The following is a 27,250-nucleotide window of genomic DNA, read 5'->3' as shown; positions in this document are numbered from 1 at the left end:
TGAAAAACGTTGTTGTTATTATCTGCTTGCTTTGTTTACTTTGGCACGGCAACGAGCAGTATGTGGGGTTGGGGTCAGCCGTTATTTTGTAATTACACAATTCGATGCGTGTACTGTTTTTCGACATGCAGAAATGCGAAATGTCACAAAGTATTGCACATTTAGTTGCTTTCACTTGAACAAAAGAGGAAGTGTGTAGAACAGCTATGCATAGCCGTGTATTTTACTGCAATGCCCATTTTAAACAGTAATAGTCCATGGAAACAATATTACCATAATAATTTAACTAAGACTGTAAAAACGAAACTGCGAGAATTGAAGTGTAATTATGTTATACTGGCCACCGTTATTAAGACAACAAACTAGAATGTGTTAGAAGGCATGGATTTTAGGAGTCGTGCTCTGTTGAGCCAAGGATGCTCAGATTGAAATGTATGCATATTGTGAAAGTGTCACTTTGTCACAGTACATGCTGGGTACTGTATAATAATTTTGCAGCTCAGTGGGAAATTAATGTGAAACTGACCAGATACAGGAAAGTTAATTGCTAAGAATATCTCCCTAAGCAATAGTGTACTGGATTAATCTGTTCACAGCACTTTTCAATAACTGACACAGATTCCAAGAACTCTATTACCCCAAACTGTACTGGATATGGAGAGTTCTATAACATATATTCTTCAAGCTTTATAGTTTTGAAAACCTGGTTCTATTCCTGGAACTGTGTTTCTGTGCAATTACAAAGACCTCCGGGGAAAACAAGATCTAAACTGGCACTGAAAATATGCAAGACCCATACACCTTGAAGGGTTACATTAGGGGACGCAGCTAAAGGATATGCTATCAGGTTTTAGGTTAATTTGTTAATTAGGTGTTAGGTTAATTTTACTCGCTGCCTACGTGTGTTTTTTTGAGAAAGTTGGTGGTGATGATTTCAGTGGTTATTAGTTAGCTTGTACATGCTGTGCTTCACAGCTATGTATACTGCTGCTGGAATGTATCCGGGACAGCAAATCGCCAAGACAGCAGTAAAGATGGTGCTTTTTACCCCAAGTAATAAGGAGTATCAGAATCGGGGGGTTTACAGTATGGAGGGACCTGCCTGTTTATACATCCGTACTGGACTTGCAGGACCGCTTATCTAATTGTGATAAAAGTTAGTTTCAACATTCCTTACCACAGCTTATTGAGTTATTGTGAGGATTCATAAAAGAACCCTTACAGTGGTGATGCACTCTTTCAAGAAAATCTCTAATTCAGCAGGGGATAGATGTGACTGGACTCATTGATTTGTGTATAAGTGAATAGGTAAAGAGCATAAGTTGGGTAGAAATGATACACCAGTGGGCTTCTATCTCATAGCGCTAATAGTGTTACAGTACAAAGCAATACTGTTATACAAGATTGCATGTAATTCTGAAATACCATAACTGTGGGCATATGTTCAATTCAGAAAACAGAACCCTTGCCAGCAACTGTTTGGAGCGCACTCTTGCAGATATTGGCAGCGTGTTGTTGTAGCTTTTAAATGCATTTGAATTAAACAAAGCAAGCTTCATAAATGCAATGCTTACCGGCCGCTTGTTTAAAATAGCCGACGCAATATTCAAACCGAGCTGCTTATTGGCTGTTGGCAATATCAAGAAAGAGAGCTCAAAGTACCGTGACAGAAGTATTAAGATATTGTTTTTGTTCACTAACCTATTTATGGATGCATAAATGCTATTTCTATAGATGTTCGCAAATCCGACTTTTTCACATATCCGCCTATACCCCAGTCCACAGGGGGTCGGATATGTGACATTGTGCTGTACAAGATTAGCAGTTCAGATGTAATCCCAGGTTGCTTCCCATTTAACTTTTTCTTTGGCACATCATATCTTATGAAACAAGTTGATTTTAATGTAATCTGCATGTTCTACTAACCTATTGATTTTTGAAAGAGAAAATTGTTCAATAAAAGAGTTTTGTAGTTTTAGCAATAGCTAAAATCACTCAAATCTGTACACAAAAAAACATGTTACAGCTCTTGCCAAGAACAAAAAGCAGACCCTGTAATGCAAACGAGTAGTGTGTGTTTTTAACATTGAATACTAAAGAAAAGCTCATTGGAGAGGTACTGTAAGAGAGCTCATTTTCTGATCTTTCACAGAGAACAGTCAGTTGTTGAGAACAAGCTGAGCTTTAACAAGTGCGCTCTATTTTCGAATAGTCTTACGCAGATAAACACTTCACAACAAATGCAGCTCAGTCTTCATGTTCAAGTGTTTGCACCCACAGACAAACAGGAATGCACCAGATGCAATCTTCTATATTTCATAATGTTCAGCTAAAAAAAGTGAGTCGTGGTTATGCAAGCATCAGTTAAATGCATTCTGAGCAACTAATTTGAATCCTTCTGCTTACCCATTTTTGTTGCTCAATATCCCATCTCACGCACATCTTATATACATGTAGACCTAGTCGATTTCATAAGATGTCACATGACCACATACATTGTGGATTTTGTCATTTGTTGGCCAGTCAGCTGGTTATGCAGTCACCATTGCAATATATATATATATATATATATATATATATATATATATATATATATATATATATATATATATATATATATATATATATATATATATATATATATATATATATATATTATACTTTTTTTTTTTTTGACTGAAGAATAACTGTCCAACGCAGTCCTTCTGCTTTATAATTAAGTTATTATTATTTAATAAGAATATATTCAGGAAAAAAAAAAAGTGCACATATTTGAGGAGAAGACTGTTTAGAGATAGAAAGATACAGTATTTAGTAAGACATTGAAATTAAAATGTTTGTCATTCAATTAATTTTACTATTTCTAAATTTAACATTTTTGAGGTTTCAATAGTTATGGATGAAGCAAGAGGTCTGGTTCTGGTATAAAAACGGGCATCAAATGCCACATACCCCATTTGGCAGAACACCCAATGTCTGTCATCTTACTATTTGTGGGGACCCCCCTGTTTTTCAATGATACAAAATTCTGTACTTGAAATAAAATTGTGTATTGGGCAGATAAGAAGCATCATCACCACAACACTGCTATGAAAACGTAAATGCATCAGTTAATTAAAGTGTCTGTAGAAATGAAATAATGAGATGCCTGTCTGACCATGCTGCCATTGTTAATGAGATTGTGTCAGAGGTAATATTCAGGAGGAGTTTGTTTATTATTATTATTATTATTATTATTTTTATTTCTTAGCAGACTTACAATTGTTACAAGATATCACATTATACATTATTTCACATTATACAGATATCACATTATTTTACATACAATTACCCATTTTTACAGTTGGGTTTTTTTACTGGAGCAATCTAGGTAAAGTACCTTGCTCAAGGGTACAACAGCAGTGTCCCCCACTGGGGATTGAACCCACAACCCTCCGGTCAAGAGTCCAGAGCCCTAACCACTACTCCACACAGTAACAACTACAGCTGCAGTTAATGGCTTGACCACTGCTTCAAAACAGGGCCTTCAACTTGCCTGAAACTGACAGTATAGTAGAGTGATGCTCAATAGATCTACAATCGTTTATTTAGCAAATCATACTGTACACACAACAATCAATCAATCTTTATTTTATATAGCGCCTTTCATAGTGGACCACCATCACAAAGCGCTTTACAAGATGCAGTAACAACAAGAAAATCCAGAATATTTTAAATACAAAGAAATGCATGATATACAGTAAAAAAAAATACTTAATACAATACAGTGAATAAAGCATAATACATGAAATACAGTATATAAAAACCAATACATAATACATTAAATACAGTGAAAAATGCATAATAAATGATAAAGTAGCATAATAGAGGAAATAGTAGCAGCAACACAGCAGCTAATAGCAGATATCAGGCTTAAAGAGCATGGAAAGCAAGAGAGAACAAGTAAATGAGTTTTATGATGTCTTGACTAAAAGACCATAACTGCCAAGCTGAGAGCATGTGACGGCTTCACCACCTTCCTATGAGTGTGTTCATTATCATTTACAACATTAATAAGGTTACAACATTTAAAACACTGCAGTTATCCTAAAAACAGCATCTTCTTTTTTAAAAAAACAAATAGACACGCAGATAGGATACAGCTGGATGTCACACACGTACATAGGAAACACCTGTAACGATTGGATGGGGGTGTGGGTGCTTACTTTATTACTGCATATAACAAGATTCAATTATCCATTAACCCTTGGAGACACGGCAGAACTACCACAGTGGAAGCAGAACCTTTGGTTTGATGTTACGAAATGCAAAACCATGAATATTTTTGCTACAGATAAATGCCTGGTTTAAAGTTCTGTAGTTTTTTGTTGCAGGCTCGTTCGGATTCTAACTAGATGTTACTAATAAAGGCAGTCATGATGCTGTCATTATTAAAGTGAGGATCACCTTTGTAATCCTAAAATTGTAACAAATGTTACAGGCCAATACATTCACCTGGACAGGTTATCTACAGTACAAAGCAACTGTTTGAGTGTGTATTTGAATTCACTGTATATTGTGCATTCATTGTATAGGCTTTGTCTAGTAAATTGGCCACACTCTGTAGCTTCCAAAGAATGTCAGGAACCTTGTAATTTTCTACTAAATTAATGTTGGATGGGAATCCTATGTCTTGCTTTCCATGTGTAGTAAATGGCTGGAGCTGTCAAAAAGCAACATTTAATGAAGCAAACCTGGTGATTTGTTAGTGAATGGAAGCCAGGCTGTTGAACACAACAGGAGTCTCTACAGCTAATGTATTCCTGTCTCCTCCTTTTGTTTTGTTTCATAGCTGCTGAATGTGCAACTGTTTGTGTAATGCAGACATAAAAAATATTGAATCTCTAGCCAGCCAGACAAGACATTTTGAATCAAATTTTGTGGTAAAGAAATATAATACTAGTGGTGGAACCCATGCCTACTTCAGTTTCTATCAAGCTGGTCTGACAGCTGAGATCATTCGCTTTAAAGGTAAAACGTAAAAAACTCGGACAGACTTTTAGCTGATGCTGTCAGAATGTATCGGTTGTAATTGGTTTTAAACTACCTTTCCATCCATGTACGTCAATGAGTAATTGTATTGATTAGCACACATTAGTAACTATGGCCGGGCTTCCACGAAGCTTAGAAAGTTGATACTCTCTCTCTGTCTCTCCACCGTCAGGATTTCTGTGACGCAGCACGCACATTCCACGCGCTATAGGAAATGCATGGAAACATGTCCGGAAGCCGAAGCTTACGAGACTTCACCACTGAAACTCCTGTTTGTGTAAATCCATGCAACTTTCTACTATTGTAAAGGCCGTGGCAAGCAATCCTTTATTATCTGAGATCTGCTGGAAGCAGAGCCATGGCAAGGTTCTTTTATGTATTCAACATTTCAGATTATTGCCATTTGACTCATAAAGTGTTAGTGCTTTTATAGGTTGGTTGTTTTATAAGCCAGGATATTTTTTTCATTCTTTACACTTTTGTTATCTTTGTGTTTGGTGCTCGGATAGCCCATTGCTTTAATCTTAGACCTTTCTGTTCCTTAGCTATGAGATGCAATACACTGTACACTAGCCTTAAGTAGCATCTGTCATGTAGGGCTCCTGATTTTCCATTCTTGGGAATGGCAAATTCCGTTTTTTCAAAATGACCAATTCCGTTTTTTTCCGTTTTAACCAATTTATTAAGAATTAACAATGTAATTGTAACATAAATAACATTTTTACATTAAAAATCTATTGAATTATTTATTTATTTATTTTTATTTAAATCCCTGAGATACTGAAGTTTTCAGGAAAAATCTTTCTTAAAGCAGTCCACTAGTAACAATGTACTGTAGGTCAGTCAACAAATAAAGGTGCTTTGAAAAAACAGCTTACTGCTGGCATTACAGACTAGTCAAAAACGCCATTATTAAAGCGCCATTATTACAAAAATATACAATTTTCATAAAATTACAAATGAAATACAATGTTCAGGACACTTACCTCTCCCATCTGTAGTTTCATCTGCAACAACGCAGACTGGTTTATGCTGTGCTTGCTGTAAAACTGCTTGCATGTGTTTCTCGTATACCCTGGACAGATAGAGTTGTCTTAGTTAGAGCAGGGCTGTTCAACTAGTTTTTTTTTTATTTTTTATTTAAGGGGGTCAGATTGGAAAAAAGTTAGGAGTAAGCGGGCCAGAGTATTTTATATATTGAACACGACTTACACAGTTTACCATATTTAATAATAGAACAGTGTGAGAATTTAACGGAGTATCATTGCAAACATTTTAAAAATGTATGTGACAAATTAATAGTATAACTGTTAAGAAGAGATCAGCGCTTCTAACTACTGTGCCCTCTGGATATGTATTTCCAAAAGCTCCTTGTTCGGTTTCAAAATGCCTTTTCATATTGTATTCCTTAACTACTGACACATTCTTTGTACAATAACACATTGGCTTTGCCTTCGGTACAGTTGGTAAAATAAATAAGTATTTATTGGTTCACTCATTGTTGAATCTACAATTTTCACCATTTTCTGTTCTTACTACAGTAGCTAGAGTGGAGAGAGCCATGTTATAGCAACACGAGTAAAAAAAAAAAACGTAATACGTAGTATTATTAAAGAGTTAATGATAAATTAGAAATAATAACTTATAAAACTAAAGGTTTCAACCACCGTGCCGTTTCCTTGTGTTGAGCGGGTGATGGAGTAACGGATTTGCGATAATAACTAAATAAATGAATACATAAATTCAATTAAGATTTTTTAATCGGGGGGGATTGACGATTGTTTTTTTCAGGTACTTTTCTGTATATACAACTCCAAAATTCAGAATATAACTCTCACAAAACAACTAGTTGCTTTTTTAATAACTCGACTCACACAGCACACAGGCAGTGCCACAACAGAGACAGAGGGTGTTTTGACAGAGATCATTCTGCGCAGATTCTGTGCAGAATCTGACCAATTTAGCCAATGATCTTCCAAGAATAATCGTGAACGCAGCCATTGGCTAAATTGGTCAGATTCTGCATAAAATCTGCACAGAATGATCTCTGTGAACGCACCCAGACAGTCGAATCAGCGTAACGCTCACAAAACCACCTGTTTTCTCATTATCCAGTGATCCAAGTAAACATACAAAAATGTTTTATACAAGCGTCATCGCTGGGCTTCTGGGTAGTGTAGTTTCAAAGCAATCCATTATTTTTTATTTGTTTTTTTTTAAAGGTGCAGTTGCAAAGCAGAATTCCATTCCTAAAATGCCAGTTCCGTTCCCAATACATAATTCCGCGATTCCGTCAGTGATTCCGCAATCGTGGAAAATCAGTAGCCCTAATCATGGTGTGGCACGGTAGCCTCCTAGCCCAGATGGTATTTGCAGGGACAGAGACTCGGTCACAGAAAGCTGCATGGTTAAATGCGCTAATGTGCTCTTTTATTCAACCAAATAAACAAAAATAACACAGTAGAAATACTAACAAAAACACATTTAACAAAACAAAATGGCACAAGGACCAAAACAAAAGGTTCTACAAAAGTCACGAAACGTAAACAAACAGACGGGACAAACCTTCACCGTGAACACCGACATTAATTTTAATCATCACCCGTGAATAAGTATTTTATACACCTGTGGCTCCAGCCACATTCCCACCTGTTTTGACAGGGAGAAATGTAACCACCTTTCCTGCCAACCTACTAGTCCCCATACCAATACACACCAGTGCACCAGCAGGGCTTTCACACTGTCACACATGGGTACCTACCAAGGATAAAAAGTCACGTTTGTACCCCCAAAATGTATTCAATTTGCCTAGCTGGGAGTTTGTTGCAAGTGGCCTTATTATTGCTGTGGGCTACCGATGGGCACCAGGCCATCTAGAGTTGAAATCTCTTAAATCTAATTCATTGAGGAAGATTTGTTTTTGAGGAATGAAAATATGAAATAAAAAAACCTGTTGGTTCCACAAATGTATTCAAAAAGATGAATACGGGCTTAACATCAGCAAGACATAACGCAGTTCCAGAGAACTGGGTGGATTAGCTACTGGAGCCCCAATATAACAACAACATGGAACCACATTCTACTGGAGAGAGCCTAAAATGGCATCTCCAAACAAAGGAATGAGGAGAAGCCACGTTTTGAATTATTTTGAGGAACCAGACAAAATTATTTACACACCACGGTTATGCCAAACAAAACTGCCGTATCGCAAAAACGCAAGTTCAATGCTTCATCATTTGAAATGAAAACATTCAGAAATTACTGTGGATGGAGTTGCTGATTTGCAGTAAAAAGCAAATCGGCCTTTACATCCGTATACGTATAACATGATATTAAAAGGAAGGGTTTTATTTTTCAGTATTAATTCAGAGAATGCATAAGTGTAAATAAATTATGTATAGGCTTTAATTTACCAGTATACTTTTACACAAATCATTTGTTTAAAAAGAAAAAATATGTCCTTGATAGCTATGTAATTTGTCAACACAGTAGGGTATTATGTCAATAGTGCAGTACAAATACAAAGAGAGACATTTACTAAGATAAAAATAATAAAACAAATGCTTTTAAAAATATCAAATTCCCATTGGGCTTTTTTTTTTTTTTTAGATTCTATTGATTTTTTAGCATTACTTGCAGGACAGCCACTATAGGATTGTTACTTTTATTAAAACTGTGCATGGATGAAACTACCCATTTTAATCTACCGGTTAATGACCTAATAATTAACTGATCAAAAATTTGACTTGAGTCACAGCCCTAATTTCAATATATACTTTGGTGTGTACATGTTAATTTATTATTATTATTATTATTATTATTATTATTATTATTATTATTATTATTATTAAAACTTTGTAGGTGAGTCTTTTTGATGTTAAAACATTATTTGCTTATTTAGGGTTTCTTTGATTAGAAATTACTAACCAGGGCTGTCGGTGTACATCAGAATTTAATATAAAGAGTGTGTGTGTATGTAGATGTGGTTTAAATGTGGACACCTGCATTCCATTTAAACATTCATAAAAATGTAACAAAAGCACACCCCTAGTTAATGAAAGCTAAAAACTCTGTCTGATGTGGTGAAACTCCTTCTGCATGTGTGCTTCTGCTGTGACTCACTGACTCTTAGTCACACACTGACAGCAGTTCCATGAGCCTTGGATCTGATGTGGTGAAACTCCTCCTGCGTGTATGCTTCTGCTGTGACTCACTGACTCTTAGTCACACACTGACAGCAGTTTCATGAGCCTTGGAAGAGCATTGGCTGGAGCAGTAACAGGCTCATATTGATTATCTGCTGCTACTGCAGGAAGCGTTGCTAGATTTTACAGCTGTGGCCTTTTTGGACTCCAGCGTTTGCTTTGCTGCTTAAAAACATGAGGTAAGAATACATATATTCTATGGACAGTAAGGGAAGCTTGATCTAATAGCGATCGGTTGCAGGTTTGTTTTGACAGAAAGCCCTTCTCTGTGTATCTGCTGCTGCTCTATTATCTGTTTTGTATCCCTCCACAGAGGCATGCCTGCTGAAGAAAGGATGAAATACAATACAGTATGATAGAAATGAAGACGCTCTGGTGCATCATAGATTATGTAATGGTAAAGAAAGCCATGTTAGGAGGGCCTTTGAGATTCAAAGAGGCTGTTCTCAATCTGTGCTGTACATGAAGCAGAGCTTTCAGGGGCTACGTACTTGGCAAAGTGTGCCTCTCAGTTATCACTGTACACTGCAGCACTCTCATAATATAGATATGGTAAAGCTTTTGGAAATAAATATGCACACACAGCGAGCATATACAATATATACTTAGCATCAAAAGAAACGTATTACTTATATTTGGATAAAATTCACTAAATGTGATCGAATAATTACAAACTCTGTTTTAGAGCAGATGCAGTGATTTTTTTATTGTGCTGATTTAACAAGATGCTGCAAAATGATCTGTCGATCTTGGGCAGGTGTTGTGACTCTTGGTCTCGCAGTTCGCAGAGTGTGTCTGGTTATACCGGATTTGGCAAGTTTTGAAATTGCTGGCTGTGAGCACCCAAGACGGCGAGCCACAGTACGCTGCCCTAGTCCAGCCTCCAACATGCCGATTGCATGAAGGCTCTGCTCTCTTGACAGACGTGGCATATTGTTATTTGTTTTTTTTTTCCTGTGATTTTCTTTATTGCTTTTATTCAAGCTTGCAATTCAACAGCTGAAATCGCTCCATATCCAGCGTGCAATCAAGGATGAATGATCGAGTGATTTAAAAGAAACCAAAGACATTTCGTCAGTGTCCATCATTTATATACTTTATTTTGTTTCGAAAATAAATGTGTTATAATAGTGATAAGTTTCTTTTGATGCTCGGTATATATGGATTTTCACACGACAAGAAGTAGGGCTTGTAGGGCTGTGTTCAAAGGTTTGTTTGCTAGCCAAGAATTGAAAGGTAGTTCTAAACCTTCGAAGGTTCGTCAGGTGGCATTCACGCACTGTCAGATGTTTTTATTTCTTTTTTTTCCCCTCTGGTAACAGAAACCGTTTGACAGTGTGTGAATACTATAAAATTACACCTTAAATGTAATGCAAAATTCTATCTTTTGATTTGTATAATAACTATTATACAATCTTTCACTAGAGCGGCCATTTTTAAAGTTATATGTGTAAAAAGTTGTCAGGATGTTAACAATGAAAAGAAACATTAAAGTAGATCTTTCAGTCGAGGCACAACATGCAGCTTTTATATTTTAGTGCTGGGTATGTATATATGAACCATATACATATAGATAACATATAGTCGCCCAAACCTAGCCTGCATGTCAACAGTTTCCTTTCCAAATCAAAGCAGTTTCTCAGCTTCATCTTAATAAAGTATGTACAAACTTGATCTTCCATTCAAATGAAATGTGTCGTAATCCAGCAGAGTAATGCTTGATGTTGTCCCTTGTTGTGGTTTTCGATAAATTTACAATAGATGAGAAGCTTGTTTACATTTCTGCGACCTTTTCTGTGCTTTACTCCTTACCTGAACTTCATGTTCATCATTATAAATGCTTGTCAATACATACAGTAATTTTTTATTTTAAGCCTTTGTTTGTAAACTGACTATGAGACAGAGATTGCTGTGATTGTGGATTTGTCAAGATGCCAACTCAGTGAAAGCCTAGTTGCTTATTTTTCAATGTACCTGGGAGACAACAGTCCTTTGTTTTGTTCGACAAATGCAACTGGGAATATATCAGTAGGAAATATTTAATATTGAAAGTAGTCATTTTGATTGGAATATGGCAAGCTGCACTTGGATGCATACAGCAAATTGAAATGACAGGTAGGATAACAACTAATGTGCCTAATATGAAACGTATGTTATATATTCTTTTTTTATATTACTATTAGAAAAAAAAAAAACATTTTGGTTTTACAGGTTTGTGTGTACCAGGTTACACGTGTTTACACAATAGTGTTCAATGGAACTGCATCTCTGTTTACATTCAACACAGCTCCAGGATGCAGGCAGTCAGCTGGCAGAAGCGTACGCTCCTCCGTAGAGTACAATGCAGCTGTCATACCGGAAGTAGTGTTATATTTTATTTTTTATCTAGTATTAGAAACAATGTTTTCGGTTTTAGTTTTGCGTGTACATATACCCGTTTACACCTGTACACGGGTATATGTACATACCCGTTTCTTTTGAAATTTGTATTTTATTATATTTTTTCACTGTTTGTAGTCGTGCTGTATATGCGCTCATTTTAAAAATAAAGCCTTTTATGTTTAATTGTCCATTTAAATATGGTGTTTCTGCAATGCAAATGTTAGATATGATGTTCATGAATAAACCTTTTCAATTGTATCCAATAGTATGTCTTACATTTTCATAACGAAGCAGTTTAAAAATGTATGGGTCAAAGTGACCCACGTGGCGGTTCTAGGTAGTTCGAAAATCCGGCAGTTCTAGTGTTAAAATAATAATTTATGCAATCGCATTTGTTCCAGTGGAAAGGGGATTGGTAAAAAAAAAAATGCTTGATCAAAAGGTTTAGTCAGAATTATAAACAAGAGTCATATATTTCAGAATACAGTACGTAAGCTAATACTGCAGTGTAGTCTAGAACAAGTTGTTTGCAATTTAAGTTATTCAAATCAGTTGATCCATTTCAGTATTCCAAGTCACTTTATTTGACCATCTGGAAATCCTCTGTATTGTATAATGTTCTGAAACGAGGCAGTTGCCAGTGTGTCTCCTGTTTTTTTTGGGCTAACTATAACTTTTGATCATTCTTTAGATACAAATATCAAACTTGTTAAATACAAGACAAATACATAAGCTAAATACAGCTGAAGAATGCCCTTATGTACCCGTTTGTTTTATCAATATAATGCACATTGTTTAGCTTCTTTTGTAAATTCTTTAAAATCTACTATATTAAGAAATCCTTTCTTTCTAAATTTACAGAAAATCTACCGGTAATGTCTAAAATCAAATTTTCTTTATAATTGATAAAAACATGCCATATTCATTTTATTTTATTTTTTTGTCCAAAGGGCTACATTTTTTAAAACTTTGTATAATAAAACACATTTTACAATATATAATATGTAGGATTCAGTTTTCAGTGGTTTATTTTTTTATTTTTAGACATTTTCTGACTTTTTGCAAATCAACAAAAACAGTGTTAATTGCAGCTTTTATTTTTTTTGACCTTCTGAAAAGTAAGTTGACTGGTTCCTTCTGGTAATGTACAAAAGTACTGCAGGTCAGATGCGTTGAGAAATCCTGAGAACTGCTTGAATCCAAACCTAAAACCAGAAATGACTTACGGTAACTGCAGAGCACCACTGTCATAATGACTGAATGCATTCTGTGGCGTGTAAGACATAATTTTAATTGTCTTTCATTTCAACCACCTCCTTCACTTATTCGGTTTTACCTAACAAGAGCATAAAACTGAACGGCATAACTTGGCTGCAGAGGCTCACAGCTTAGTATGGTTGCCAAGAATTAGTAGTCAAAATATTGTAATTTTCCTTTTTTGGGCAGTATAATCGTGGTCTATTTCTGTCAGCAGTACATCATTTGAGCTTAGAGATAAAAATCTAACTTTGAGATTCTTCAAATGATTTAGAAGCTAATTTTAAATAACATGAACATAACATCACATATTGAAAAGCCTACAATAAGTTATCATCGGCCACTGGGGAAATGTACTGGCCATGCATACGATAATCTATGGCTAAAAGTAGGTGTCTGTTTGTCTGCCTTTACTTAAGTCACACTTACATTTTACGTATATCTAGAGAACAACGGGGGATATAAGGAGATATCTGTCTTTTACATACAAGTTTGCGTATGGCTCAACAAAATCTTTACCTGTTGTTTGGACAAGCCTGTATACACCATTCCCATATAATGACCGTCACTTGTTAGTACTGTACCTGCATGAGGGATTCAGGTGCTTTCTTCTGTCATTCAGGTTTTCTCCATGTTGCTTTTAAGTAGGCATCTTTTCTTTTCAGATTGTATGAAATGGTTTGCCTTGCCATTTTGAATTTTTCACTGAGCTCTTTTGGTAAATGTTACATTTTTTTTGATAAGCGCACATTTTCTTTCAAAAGATAGCTCATTGTGTGGACATTTAGACATTTATCAACAACCGCACAATTCAGAATGATGCCAGCAGCACACCTGAGTAGATATGCAGCGTTGTATACTAGTTTTAAACTTGAAAAAGAAAAATTACATGACCTGGTGCTGGATTGCACAGATTTACATTGATTTTAGGCAGCAAAGACTTTTTCAGAATATACCGTATCACACTATTAATTCCAATAATGATTTGTCTGAGACCCAAAAATAATGCCGGAATGTAGAGGGAATGGATTAGACAGGTTTTAGTGTATGTATAGGAACTAAAAACAGTAGCGAATGGAAGTGTATGACATGCTACAACCACTTTAATCACTGTAATAGTTTTTTTACCTAGAACACTACCATAGCAAAGTGTAATAAAGCATGGTAAAGTCAAGGTAAGCGTTGTAAAGCACAGAGAGGTATGATAAAGCATTGTCACGGATATGCTTGTGGTGACGTTAGACCAGGAAATGCAGACACAGTACTGTGAGTGCCATGCTCTGGTGCACAGATTTATTTCAAATAAAATTATTAACACAAAACAAAAACACTGAGACAAAAGAAAATGGCACGTTGGCCAAAATAAACAGACAAATGAAACACTAACACCAAACCCCAGAACAAGTATCGTGCTGGTACTTCCTGCACGATTAGTAATTGTTTTATGTTTTATTTTGCCTCTCCTTCTCTCTCCCACGTACACCCAACTCCCACGTTGTACACCCAACCTCGAGTGAGCAATCCGTGCATCTTTATATACAGCTGTGCCGAGACTTTTTATTGTGCAGATTAACAAATGACATTACGAAGATGTTGCAAAATGATCTTTTGATCTTGGGTAGGTGTTGTGACTCGGTCTCCCAGTTCGTGGCCTGTTATTGAGTGTGTCTGGTTATACCGTCTTGCCAGGTTTGAAATTGCTAGCTGTGAGCACCCAGGACGGCGAGCCACAATACGCTGCTTTAGTCCAGCCTCCAATATGCCGATTGCATGACTGCACTGCTCTCTTGACAGACATGGCATATTGGTTTTTTTCTGTGATTTTCCTTATTGGTTTTATTCAAGCTTGCAATTCAATAGCTGAAATCACTCCATATCCAGTGTCCAATCAACTGTCTCACTAATTAGGTGATTAAAATCGTATGCTCATAGTCATTCAAGCGTGTCATGGTCAAGGATGAATGATCAAGTGATTAAAAAGAAACCAAAGACATTTCGTCAATGTCCATCATTTTATATACCTTATTTTTTTCGAAAAAATAAATGTGTTATAATAGTGATAAGTTTCTTTTGATGCTCGGTATATATAACACTGTCAGATTTCTCTGTAATTGTGTAAACAAGGGACACCAAGGGATTACATGGTTTTGAGTAATTAACACCTAACAATTTCAAATTTCTTTAAGGCAATTACTTGGAAAATCCAAGTGTCGGCACACCGTAAATATATACTAAATTTTTTGTGTGTGCATATTACAATATATTTACCATTCTCTTGTTTTAAAACAATTATGTAACCGTGATTTTACTTGTATAATACTAATAGCTTTAAGTTAAAATCTAGCTTAAACATATCCAAAATGTCTTGGGAACAACATTTGTTACAACACACAATTGTACAGTACATGCTGGGAATGAAAGTTAAATTTCTACTAAACACCTGTAAAGTGTTCATTATATATTTGGTGGCCGATGCAGGCAACTATTTCCCATACTGCGTTTTCACAATGTGAAATTGAAGTACAGGATATGAACAATGCTCATGGCACATAGATATATTATCCTTGCTAGACTGAGCCAAGATTAGCTGGTTCTCTGGTGTAATACAGTGAAGCTGTTCAAATTACTTTGCAGTTGTCAGCAGCTTTCTAGTATCATTTTACATGTAAGGTTGGAAACTGCGATAAACCATTCCTAATTTACATGGGCATTTACAGATGAGTTACTGTATTCTGAAAACACTTACATTGAACAATTTAATGCCAGCATATAAATCTGGTATGTGAACTTTTTTCTTTGAAGAATAAGAAATAGGGTAGTGCTTCAGCTATTGAATGAAGAATCCTTGTACTGTAGAGTTTCATTGGTTTTCCACTGGAAATGTGGAATAATTATGGTGTTCAGCTTTGTGTTCCAAGAGATCCTAAAGCCTCAAGCTAAAATTACATTATCTAATTAGCAGCGAACACACAAAAGAGTTGTAATTGGAGCAAAAGCTGTCTCTGTGCCACCACAGGGGCCTCAATCTAATTTATTCCCGATTTCTCCGTTGAGTGAAGGGGTGGGGAGGGGTGGGTTTAGGCCGGCCAGGGTGTCCCCGGCTCACCGCGCACCAGCGACTCCTGTAGTCTGGCTGGAGCTGCGTTGTCTTCCGACACTGTAGCTCCGAGGTCGCTGCACGATGAGTCTGCAGTGTGAAAAGAAGCGGTTGGCTGACGGCACACACTTCGTAGGATAGCGTGTGTTCGTCTTCATGGATCCCGAGTCAGCGCAGGGGTGGTAGCGGTAAGCCGAGCTTAAATAATAATTGGATATTCTAAATTGGGAGAAAATAATAAAAAATAATTGGCAAATACTAAATTTACAAAAAAAAAATACAAGTTTACCAATCGCTGTTTTGGGGTTTTTAAAACCCACTTGAAGAGTAAAGTCAGGAAGGGTGTGTCTGCTGGAACTCATTTGTAGAAGGAGCAGCGCACTGCCATGTTCACGGCAACCTTTTTTTTTTCTTCTTTTTTTCAGTGTTTATTTTTGTATTCTGTTTTATACAGTGTTGTGTATTGTTGCCTATGACCTGTACTGTTTTTGGTGCTGAAAAGAAAAAAAGTTAAAACTAAACAGGCTTAAATGTTAAGAATGACACTGTTACATTAGCTCTTGTCATCTGCTCTACCCCTTTCTTGTTTTTTTGCATTTCTTGGCTCCATTCAGGGATAGAAGCTTAAAGTAAAAAATGCATTCCTGGTAAATCTGCCAGGAGACGTCCTCCTCCACCAAATTGCCTTTAAAAGATTAAAAACCTGGTTTGGCAAGACTGCAGGGAAAATGTTAATCAAAAACATGACACCACACCATTGCCAGTAAGGACCAAAGAGTTGAAGTTTAGTAAGATATGCATATCCACTTTATATCAACCCTTAGTAATGATTGGTTTGTGTTATCTGCTGTTTAGTTACAAAGTACATTGAATTATCTTTAATTTATCATGAGAATAAATGAACAGCCAGGGTGCCACTGATTTAACAAGACACGTCTCCAGGAAGTCTGGAGGGAGGGTATGGAAATCTATAAGTCATGTGAAGAAATACGTGCGCTACATTCTGTATGTATTGTGAGTTTACTGACAGGTAAAAACAGGTGGCTGTTTATGTTATTTTTACTCATTTAAAAATGAAGCCTTGAAACATGCAGGTACTATTTATACATACAGTATAAAGTAACAGTTAGACATAAAGATGAGCAAAACCTGTAAAGTTTACATAGAAAAGGGGTTTTCTCGTAGAAAACTGCACCTATTGGACAAAGTATTTGCCAGTATGGTTATTGTCTTATTGTCTCAATTTAAACTGCAATCTTCATTACATACATTTTGCTGCTGGTTGTGGGGAACACTGTGACTACCTAGAGACTAAAATTAAGTTCTGGATTCTTTTAGAGGTATAGTACCAGTACTGGCCGGCACTATCCTGATGTTATAATGATAATGTTGATTGTGACCTATCAGTACATTGACTGGGCATTTCATTGTTTTACATAGCCAAATAACTACTTATCCAGTTGTGAAGGAACTTGGTTAGAACATTCTTTACCACAATGTATTCAGTTTCAGAGCCTGGAAAATAAGGAGTTACCTGCCCTTCCATATGTATATTTAATAATATAGTGACATACCGTAACAATCGTTGAGTAGGTCGCACTGGCGTAAAAGTTGCTCCCCCCTTTTTGAGAGTTCAATTTTAGGAAAACTCATTTTTCGTGTTTTAAAATAGTTTTTTTTTTACAATATATATTTTTTCTTACATGCTCAACACCAATAAATAAAGACATATGCAGGTTTAGTTTCGAAATAACCCTTGTTTGCAATATTTTATTGAATTTTAAATAATTTTACAGTGTTTTTCTTTTTAGAAACTAAGCCAAACAATGCCAAAATAAGTCAAATATAGATATAATACTACTACAGTACTTCAAATTCCAGTAATAACAGTGTAAACCACAGACAAATGGTACTTGGATGGATTTAAAAGTAATAATTAACAAAACGTAAAATCAAGTTATACATCCTACATCACATATGTATTAACCTATTTTATTTGAGCTTATCAAGTACCCAAACACTTCAAGAACATATCTTCTTTGCTTTACTGAACCTTTCTTTCCAAAACCATACTTAGACAATAGTTCCAGCTGCATTGGCTTTTACAAATGCGTTGTATTAATTAAAATTTAAAAGAAAAATATTAAAACAGAGCTGCTTGCATCAATTTAAAAAAAGAAAACAAAATAAATGAATAAATAAACGAAATAGTGCACCATCTAATAACCAGTAAGTAAAACATCTTAGTGTTGCATACTGTGCAATTGCAATACACTTCACGCTGTACAAATGCTTTCATTTCATTTTGTTAATCAGAACCATAACCATACACATATTTTACAAGTGTAGCACTGTGATGCACTGACATGTAGAACAAGTTACAGTATGTGTTAAACTTATTCTAAATACTCCATTCAAACAAAATGTTTTCTACCTTCTCTACCATAAACATGTTCCTGCTCTATCAGCTCGTTTTTCTTTCTTTCGCCATATTTAAGTTTGTCTTTGTTTTTGTCTTGCACTGTTTTTTCAGCAATACGATTGCCATGCATTTTGGCAAATTCAACAGTGCGCACTTTCAAACGTGTTGTGTAGCATTTTCTTAGACACCTGCATTATATAAGGAGGCTGTTTGGTCCAGTGGTTAAAGAAAAGGGCTTGTAACCAGGAGGTCCCCGGTTCAAATCCCACCTCAGTCACTGACTCATTGTGTGACCCTGAGCAAGTCACTTAACCTCCTTGTGCTCCGTCTTTCGGGTGAGATGTAATTGTAAGTGAATCTGCAGCTGATGCATAGTTCACACACCCTAGTCTCTGTAAGTCGCCTTGGATAAAGGAGTCTGCTAAATAAACAAATAATAATAATATAATATTGCATTGCAGTTACAACAAACGGAAGACTTGATAAGTTTACTCCGCTTTCTAACCAATAGCTGTTTTTCTACGGATCCCAGGGGCGGGTTCAGTCTGAATGTTGACAAACCAAAGGCTCGGGAGGGTGGGAATAAGGAATTTCATAGAGATGGACAGCTATTGTGTTAACAGTGAAGCAGTATAGCTGTGACATTTTCATATTCTGAAGATTGATAACTTGTGTCTGAAAGCTTGTGTTTAACATTCTAAAAACAACTAATTTAAACTTTTTAATTAGAACAGGGGTTTTGTATTTCTACCCAGCAGCATGACCTGAATGCTGTAGATCCTGAAGAAATAATCAGGCTGTTGACAGTTAAATTTGTGTGAGACAGAACTTTGGCTGTAGTAATCCCATTGTGCACTCTGAAGAAGTATTTATCCCTTTTCCAGAGTCAGACCATGGCATTCTTGGTATCAAAATAAAGGTAAGCGATTAGTTTAATCGCATATAAGGATATCTGGCAATCTTCAGAGTGTCATGGGATATGTTCATTTTAAACTAGGGGCATTTGCACCCTTTGACCCAGACAGAGGGTTAAGATAGCTAAGCTATGTCATGGCCAAGGGAAGCTGCTCTTCCGATGTGCTTTACAATTGTTAATCGCAGCGTTTACAGTGTTACTTTAGTTTTCTGTAGCCTCTAGCCTGGTATACCACAAGAGATCCTGCACATAGTAAGGTGGGATCATGCATCACAGCCACTACATGAGGTGAGAATAAATAAGGATTAATGGGCATTACTTGAGTCAAAGTGAAAATAAAGTGTTGCAAACAAAAAGATCCACAGCAAAACTTCTCCTGCACAGTAAGATGCATGCCTTTAGAAACCTGTTGTACAACATGCATTGCCAGTTCCCACTGTGAAGTTTAGAAATGCAAATAACCACCATCTGTCATTTGTTTAGAGATTAGTTTCATTTGAATGTTACTTTGAAACCTAGGCTTTGAATATGGCTTCAGCAGATAACAAACTGAAAACCACTGTAGCAGGTCAATGAATGAATTGTTTTACTTTCCTTGTTTTTTGTAGATACTGATTTTGCTAAATATATTATTGGCACACCGAGTTTCCTGCTACCCCATTGCTAAAAGTACTTTAAAAGAAAGAAATCAATATATATTTCCAGTTATAATCTGTGTAGAAAATACTACAGAATTCTCCAAAGAACATTTTTATTGTTTAGGTTTATGGATAAGATGGGGAGTTAGCTGGGGCATTCCAAGCTGTAGTATTTAATAATTAATAAAGCAACTTCCAGCCATTGTCGTAATGTAAATGACGTGATCGATTTTGGAAACATGCAGTGCTGTAGTCCACAGTAGTTTGTATACACTATAGTAAATAGTTAATGGAATAATGACAGCTGGAACATTACAGCAAGCCTTTATGTAGTTGAAATGTGTTTCTAATTGTATTACTATTGGTTCAATACTAGTATTGTCCTTGTGTACAATGTGGACCTATGGTATAGGAATATTTTGATTTTTAATGGAATAGAACATAGAATATTAAACAGAGACTAGCACAAGCTGATTTTGAAATTGGAGGAGAATCAGACCGTATATATAACAGGACACATTAATCCACCTAAGTGAGCGATTAAGTGGACATAACAACCTGCTTTGCAGTATGAAACGGTGTGAAGTGATCACTTAATCACTTATATCCTCATCAACTGTTCTTCGAAAAAGTGCTTCTTATTGCAAAATAAACAGGTCCTGAATGTTTTTTTTACATAAAAAAATAAATACAGTAGACCAAGATTAGTATAAATTTGATAGGAACCACCTTCCTCTGATGTCTCGATTTAAAGGATTTACATAAGATTTTGTATGTCTATCTGTATGTCACACTGACATTTTAGCATACATCTGGAGAATCGCTTATCAAATTGTGATTAAACATTTCATTGCTAATTCTTCTCCTTCTATTCTGTACATACTGTGTGTGTGTCTGTCTATATATATATATATATATATATATATATATATATATATATATATATATATATATATATATATATATATATATATATATATATACACACACAAAGTGGCTGATCATGACATTATATATATATATATAATGTCACGATCAGCCACTTTTTCATCATACTGATCGCTCTCATTTTAAATTTACAGCCTTGGCAGAAGATGTATGTTACTGACATAGTTGTTAAAATAGTTCAGGGTTAATGAGGCATATATGGTCTGACACAGCAATGTTCCCCAGGCTTGGGGTTAGGGTTCTTTCCAGTGCAACACTGTTTTATTATCTTGAAGTCCAGCGACAGCACTAACAGTATGTACCATTATTCAACAAAGGGGCAGGATTGTAAGGACAAAAATTTCTAGAGTTCTAATGTCACGTTGGGTCACAAACCAAAAATGCTTTTGAATCCCTGTTCTATATGACTTTGTGAAAATGTGCAGTCTACATTATTTCATGTAATTCTGTGTCCTGTAGTATATAACCAAACTTCTGGATAAATGAAGACCTCTGCATTTATAACCCTAATCATTAATACACATATTCATGGACCAGCCCTTGTTCTAAGACATAAAAGAAGAAACAAAGGCATCTGTTATGGGTGTGCAAAAACTTGATACTCGTACTCTGAATTGCCTTTAAGAAGTATTTTTTGGCAGGTATTCAATAAATCAATTTATTCACGTGTTAATTTCAAAACAAGAAAAGCTGTCCTCCCTCACGTTTTACGATTTGATTTCCAATCACGCTGATTGGAAGAATATTTTCCTGTCCTCCCAGGCACTGACATTTTTCTTGGCGTACCAAGGTCATAAACTGACTTTTCATTCTGCCTCAGTAAGATAATGATTCTACAATCAATTTCATGCATTTTGACACATGCAACAATGTTAATCGTACTACAGGAGGCAGTGTGGTGCAGTGGTTAAAGTCCAGGGCTTGTAACCAGAAGGTCACCAGTTCAGATCCCACCTCTGCCACTGACTGACTCACTGTGTGGCCCTGAGCAAGTCACTTAACCTCCTTGTGCTCCATCCTGCGGATGAGATGTTAAATCAGTGTCCTATTGTTAAGTGACTCTGGAGAGAACAGGCTATGTATCAACTGTTGCACTGCTCTGATGAAATGGGTTAATTGCTTTCAAACAATCATACAAGAAAAGCACTTCAGCATCAAAGTGTAGGGCATGTATGTCCCTGGTGAAATCAAGAAGCACCAGAAAAAGAATAAAAAATATCTGTCAGCACTCGGATATAGGACACTCATACACGTCAGTCGAGTTTTACCATCCTTCTATTAAGAATAAAATCAATCCCCATTTTATATATATATGTGTGTGTGTGTGTGTGTGTGTGTGTGTGTGTGTGTGTGTAACAAATTAATGCACTTAACGGTCACATGCGATTTCCGACTCCATCACCAGTTTTCTGATACAAAGCCCACCTCCTCAATGTTACAGTTTATTTGAATATTCATAACAGCCTGCTTTTTTATTTTTTCTCACATGCCAAATCAGTCCGTTTTTATTGTGCAGTTAGTTACACAGCGCTTCCTCCAGTTTCACCTGACGAAAATGCAGCCAGAACAAAGCGAACAAAACAAGTTAGGGTAATGTAAAACAGTTAATCATTAAACAGTTCTTGATACTGTGATGTATTGTATTTTTTTATCTGTGATCTTTAGTTGTTTTTGTGCATTTTCATTTGCAAGTGAACTGTGACATTAGGGCCTTATCGAGCACTATATTCTGCAATTTTGAATACTGACTTTGGATACTGTTTTAATTCGGGAAACTTTTTTTTTTTTTTTTACATTGTACGCAGTTCTGTGCATGGGTAACATTTTGATTTAATTTTGCTGTTGGGGTGTTAATGAGGAATTTTACATACTGCTACAATATGTACCGGATTTTAAAGTATGTACTGTATTACAGTCCATATGTCGTCTCTTTTGGCAAGTGATATTTTCAGAATCGTATCGTTCTGAATTAAAATACTGTTGAAAATATAGTACTGTGCCAACAAAACCAATACAGTACTAAATGGGAGCCTAATTATTTTAAAACACAGTCCTTTCAGCTATATATATTGACATTGTATCTTTTTTGTGTTCCCTGAAAAACGAGCAAGGGTTGGAACGGGCCAAAATGAAATAATCAGATATGAGTCACACTTGTATAACCGTCACTGAAGACAAAATTTTATATGATCAGATATGCGAGTGCTGACTGTGTGTGTGTGTGTGGCTTAATGTCAACAACAGCTGCCATATTTATCACTAATAGGCACTGTAAAGAGCACAATGTCATATTTTGCGTTGAGTGTGAGAATTAAAGTATTTTTTTTTCTCTATTATGTTTGTGATCCTTTATGAACATATTTGGGACTATTTTCAAATCATTACAAGTTCAAGGTAAATGTAGGTTTCAGATGAGAAATCCTTTTCGAATAGCGGTAGTGCCCTCTCGATGAAGGCTGAAAAAGGGCTGTACATTATTACTAGAGTTAGTGAAAATTCTTTGAATATAGATAACATCACAAGAGAATAACATTTTGCATCACTGATTTTTGTAATGTAACTTGCCTGCATCTTCTGGTTTCAAATATTTATGCAGTCTCTTTTGAGCATACTTCTTTCTAAGGACATCCCAAAACCATTTTGCAACGCAGAAACTAAGCGTCTGGTAGGATTTTGTCTGGCCCATTAATTTCTTATCTATGTCTGTAGAAAGACACACAATCCTTGCCAGATACATACTTCTCACACTTTTTTGTTTCTTGTGTTTTCCTCCTGTTTGTTACAGATAGACTGCATGAGATTGAATTGATTCAGCTCACAAAATTCCCCAGAAGTTGACTGAAGGACTGGCAACCAGGCTGCAGGCCCCACTCATGACAAGATGTCTGCCAGGGAGCGGAGTCCTCGCCACAGGCCGTGGTCTGTGTATCGGGCCAACACCTTTGACCTCTCCTCTGAGATGATGGGATTAACTCTAGCAGGTAGAGGGTGCACAACTCCCCAGCACAAATATACCAGGGATGGTATTTGGGGGAAGGTTTTTTTTTTTTTTATATGCAGTATAACAGTCTTCTATTCAGTTTGGTTTCATTGATATTTTTGAGTTAAGAAAATTCTTCAAGTACTGATCTTCTTTTGATTTGCTGTACCTCTGGGTTATCAACCTTTATCAGGTGCTTGGTGTCACTTAAAAGAAACCATTCTTTACATTTCTTGTTATAATTATTTCAGTCTTGTTTTTTTACCTCCATGTTGTTTTTTATTTTATTTTAGGCAATAGCCAAGATCCAGATGAACCTGTATTAGAATTTAGTCTAGGTAAGTACAAACAATCTCCAAGCATTTGGATATTTAGAATGGCAGACTAGTATGCTACAATGCAGTCATATAACTATTTTGGTGCTGGTAATTATTGGAGCTGCCATGTATGTAGTGTGAATGATTGCTACTGCTTTGCCGTAGCACGTTATTCCCCCATTCTTCATGCCCTGTATGCTGTAGTGCAGTGAGTTTGATCCCAAGATTGAATGATCATGATTGTAGGCATGTGAGATTTCTTCATATGAAAAGAGAGAGATGATAGAACAATCATAGTCAAAGAGTCTTTGGACTACATTTATTAGGTGAGAGGTTCATAACAAAGTAGACCAGCTGATTATGTACAGTATGTAAAACGCACTCGTTTTCAACACCACAAAGGTGTCTTCTTCAGGTGAAAAGTGGAAACAAAGTAATCAGTTCACCAAAACATTTTTTAATTAGATTAGAAATTGTGATTGTATACATTTGCATCCTAGTCTATTTTAGGCTCAGTTACCATTGCCAACATACTTCACATATTCAGACCCAGATCTAATCTCTTCCAAGTCAAAACCACAGTTTACAAAACGGTATCTTGAATAAAATCCAAGATGGATTTTAGAGTGAATAAAATCCAAGATGGATTCAAGGTTTTTATGCATACGTAAGATACATCCTCTAGTTCAGGGGTCTCCAACCCTGGTCATGGAGATCTGTTTATAATGTACATTTTTTATATACATACATTCTGAATGCAATATAGAAGTCGATATACATACATCCTCACTGAAATCTCAACAAAGAGCTCTCTGTTTAGAGCCGTCAATAAACCCTTACCTAATGGTGCCTTAAGATCACAGTATTGAATCCCGCTGTTGAAAAATATTTTAACACCAAATGATTCTCTTATAATAATTGTAGCAGTTACTTTAGCCTTGTAAATTAATTTGAAGTTAAGAATTGTACCTCTTTTTAACAGAAACGTTTGTATGATGTTCATATTACTGTGTAGTGGTTCTGATGGTCGCAATGCTGAGTAACCAAAAAAAAACAAAAAAACATTAAATTACACAGTTAAGAAAATAAATGTAATTTAATTTGTAGTAGTGTTAGCATGCTGTCATAACTATAGCAGAGCACATTAAGGAATCCCTTTTGTACTTTAAGGGAATCTTAATAGAAACATTTAACAAATACTTGCATTTTATCATTTATATATATTAGAGATGACCAGTAGAATGCTCCAATCACATATGTTGTAAACTCAGATGGCCATGAATAAGTAAGTAAAATTGGAACGCTTCTGTAATATCAACTCGTTGTACTTTTTTAACAGTGTGCATTTAATTATTGGTACAGTCTTATGAGGTGTGCAATATGCATGTGTTCTACAAGGTTCTTTATTTGCATTCTAGTTTTTGTTCATAGTTTAACATTAAATTTATAAAACTCTGAAAACATGTTAAAACTTCAATATAAAGCCATACAGATAAATAAAATAAGGAAATGCACTAATAAGTTATAAAACACTTAGTTTAATATTATAGGCAGTTGCCTCCAACGATGGTTCCAGTTGGATTTGTAGCTGGACTGGGGTGTTTACACTTCAACCTGTTTAGCCTGCTGGCAAATTTGTTATTATTACTATGATTAGCTGCAAAGATAACAGGGCTAGCCAAAGACTGGATAATGTCTGTTGGGCTGTTTTTTCTTGTCTACAGTTTTCCGAGTAACTGAAGACCTTGTATTCTGTGAGATGTAGTTGTTCGTGGAAGTTTGGCCAATGAATTTTAACCTGGAACAAGCGCTAACAAGAAGTGGCTGTAATGGACTTGCAGTTGCTTTTCACAGATTAGACAGATATTTTCCAGTGATTAATAAAATAGGGTAATTTAATGTATTCGTTTGAAATAATTTAACATATTTTGCATACAACTTGACCTGTTATTGCTTTTTCTAGCTTGCAGCGAACTAATAACACCATCACTGGATCGTAAACCAAATAGTTTTGTAGCAGTAAGTGTAACTACACCCCCTCAAGCATTCTGGACAAAGCATGCCCAAACAGAGATTATAGAGGTAAGTGGCAAACTCATAATAACAACACCATCATTATTATTCTAGTTATTGCCATCAAAGCATTGTGCCTTCCAAAGATGAATCAATGTGTTTTACAAAGTAAGAACATGGATTATTCCTCATATTTATTGTAACATTTTATTTCCTGGAATCTAATCTCACCTATGAGAGTCTAAATTAACTGCCAAACAACTACCTGTTTTTGAATTTAGATCATGTTTTACCTAAAAAGGAATCATTATTGGAAAACTTGGTTGTATTTCTGGAAGGAGAATCCACCCACTAATCAAGATCACATCATCTATCGATCACATCTAGTGAATTTCATCCAAATATAAGTGTTAAGTTTCTTTTGATGCTCAAATATAAGTGAGAAGTTTTTTTTGATGCTCAATATATATTTAGTATATTGGGTTCTTACCTATCACACCCACTAAAACCCATTTACACCCCTGGAAGGAATTTACTATGCAGTACCGGGTGGTATTTACCTTGTGGTATAAGCGATGGGGAGATTAACTGGGGGACAGGCCAGATAGATATGCTGTGGCTTGCTTCCAATATTCAAGTTTTGAATGATAAAGTTCAAAGCACTCATCATGGCAAAGACCTGGGTTTGAGGAGCACACCCTGCATCTTTTTTGGGCCCGTTCTTTTCCTGCTGTTGGGGGTAAGGATCGAGGATGGTGCGTCCCTGTGAGCCGCATGATGCCTTCTGTCTGCATATCTGGTGACTGTGGTCATGAAGTCTAGGAATGGCATAACCTGGTCTTGTGTGGATGGCCTGGCACACCACATAGGCATTATATAATGTCACCTGAATCATGTGCAGCCCTAGTTTCTTGAACCAAGGCACAGTTTTTCAGGTGGCATTATAAGGCTCTAACATCTGATCGCACTTGTCAACTCCTCGCTTATAGCAATTTGTAATCAATCACACACTGAGACTTCCTGATTGTGTGGTCCTGCCCCCAC

At 36.0% G+C, this 27,250-nt stretch overlaps 1 protein-coding gene across 9 annotated transcripts in view; it reads left to right on the top strand.

Moving 5' to 3' along the window:
• The window catches only part of LOC117406148 (inositol polyphosphate-4-phosphatase type I A), a 67,032-nt gene that overhangs the window by 231 nt on the left and 39,551 nt on the right, over window positions 1–27,250 (top strand). For 8 of the 9 annotated variants that reach the window (XM_034010018.3, XM_059030221.1, XM_059030223.1 and 5 more), the window contains exons 2-4: window positions 23,682–23,877; window positions 24,170–24,214; window positions 26,157–26,275. In XM_034010018.3, the coding sequence (XP_033865909.1) occupies window positions 23,778–23,877; window positions 24,170–24,214; window positions 26,157–26,275 (264 nt within the window). In that variant the 5' untranslated portion in view covers window positions 23,682–23,777. Of the gene's footprint in view, window positions 1–9,285; window positions 9,416–23,681; window positions 23,878–24,169; window positions 24,215–26,156; window positions 26,276–27,250 lie in introns of those variants that run through there. The other variant, XM_059030219.1, reaches the window with a different exon arrangement.

The sequence above is a fragment of the Acipenser ruthenus genome, chromosome 9, assembly GCF_902713425.1.
Source record: "Acipenser ruthenus chromosome 9, fAciRut3.2 maternal haplotype, whole genome shotgun sequence".
NCBI lineage: Eukaryota > Metazoa > Chordata > Actinopteri > Acipenseriformes > Acipenseridae > Acipenser > Acipenser ruthenus.
Note: the sequence above shows the minus strand (reverse complement) of the source record. Positions and strands in the feature narration are given on the sequence as shown.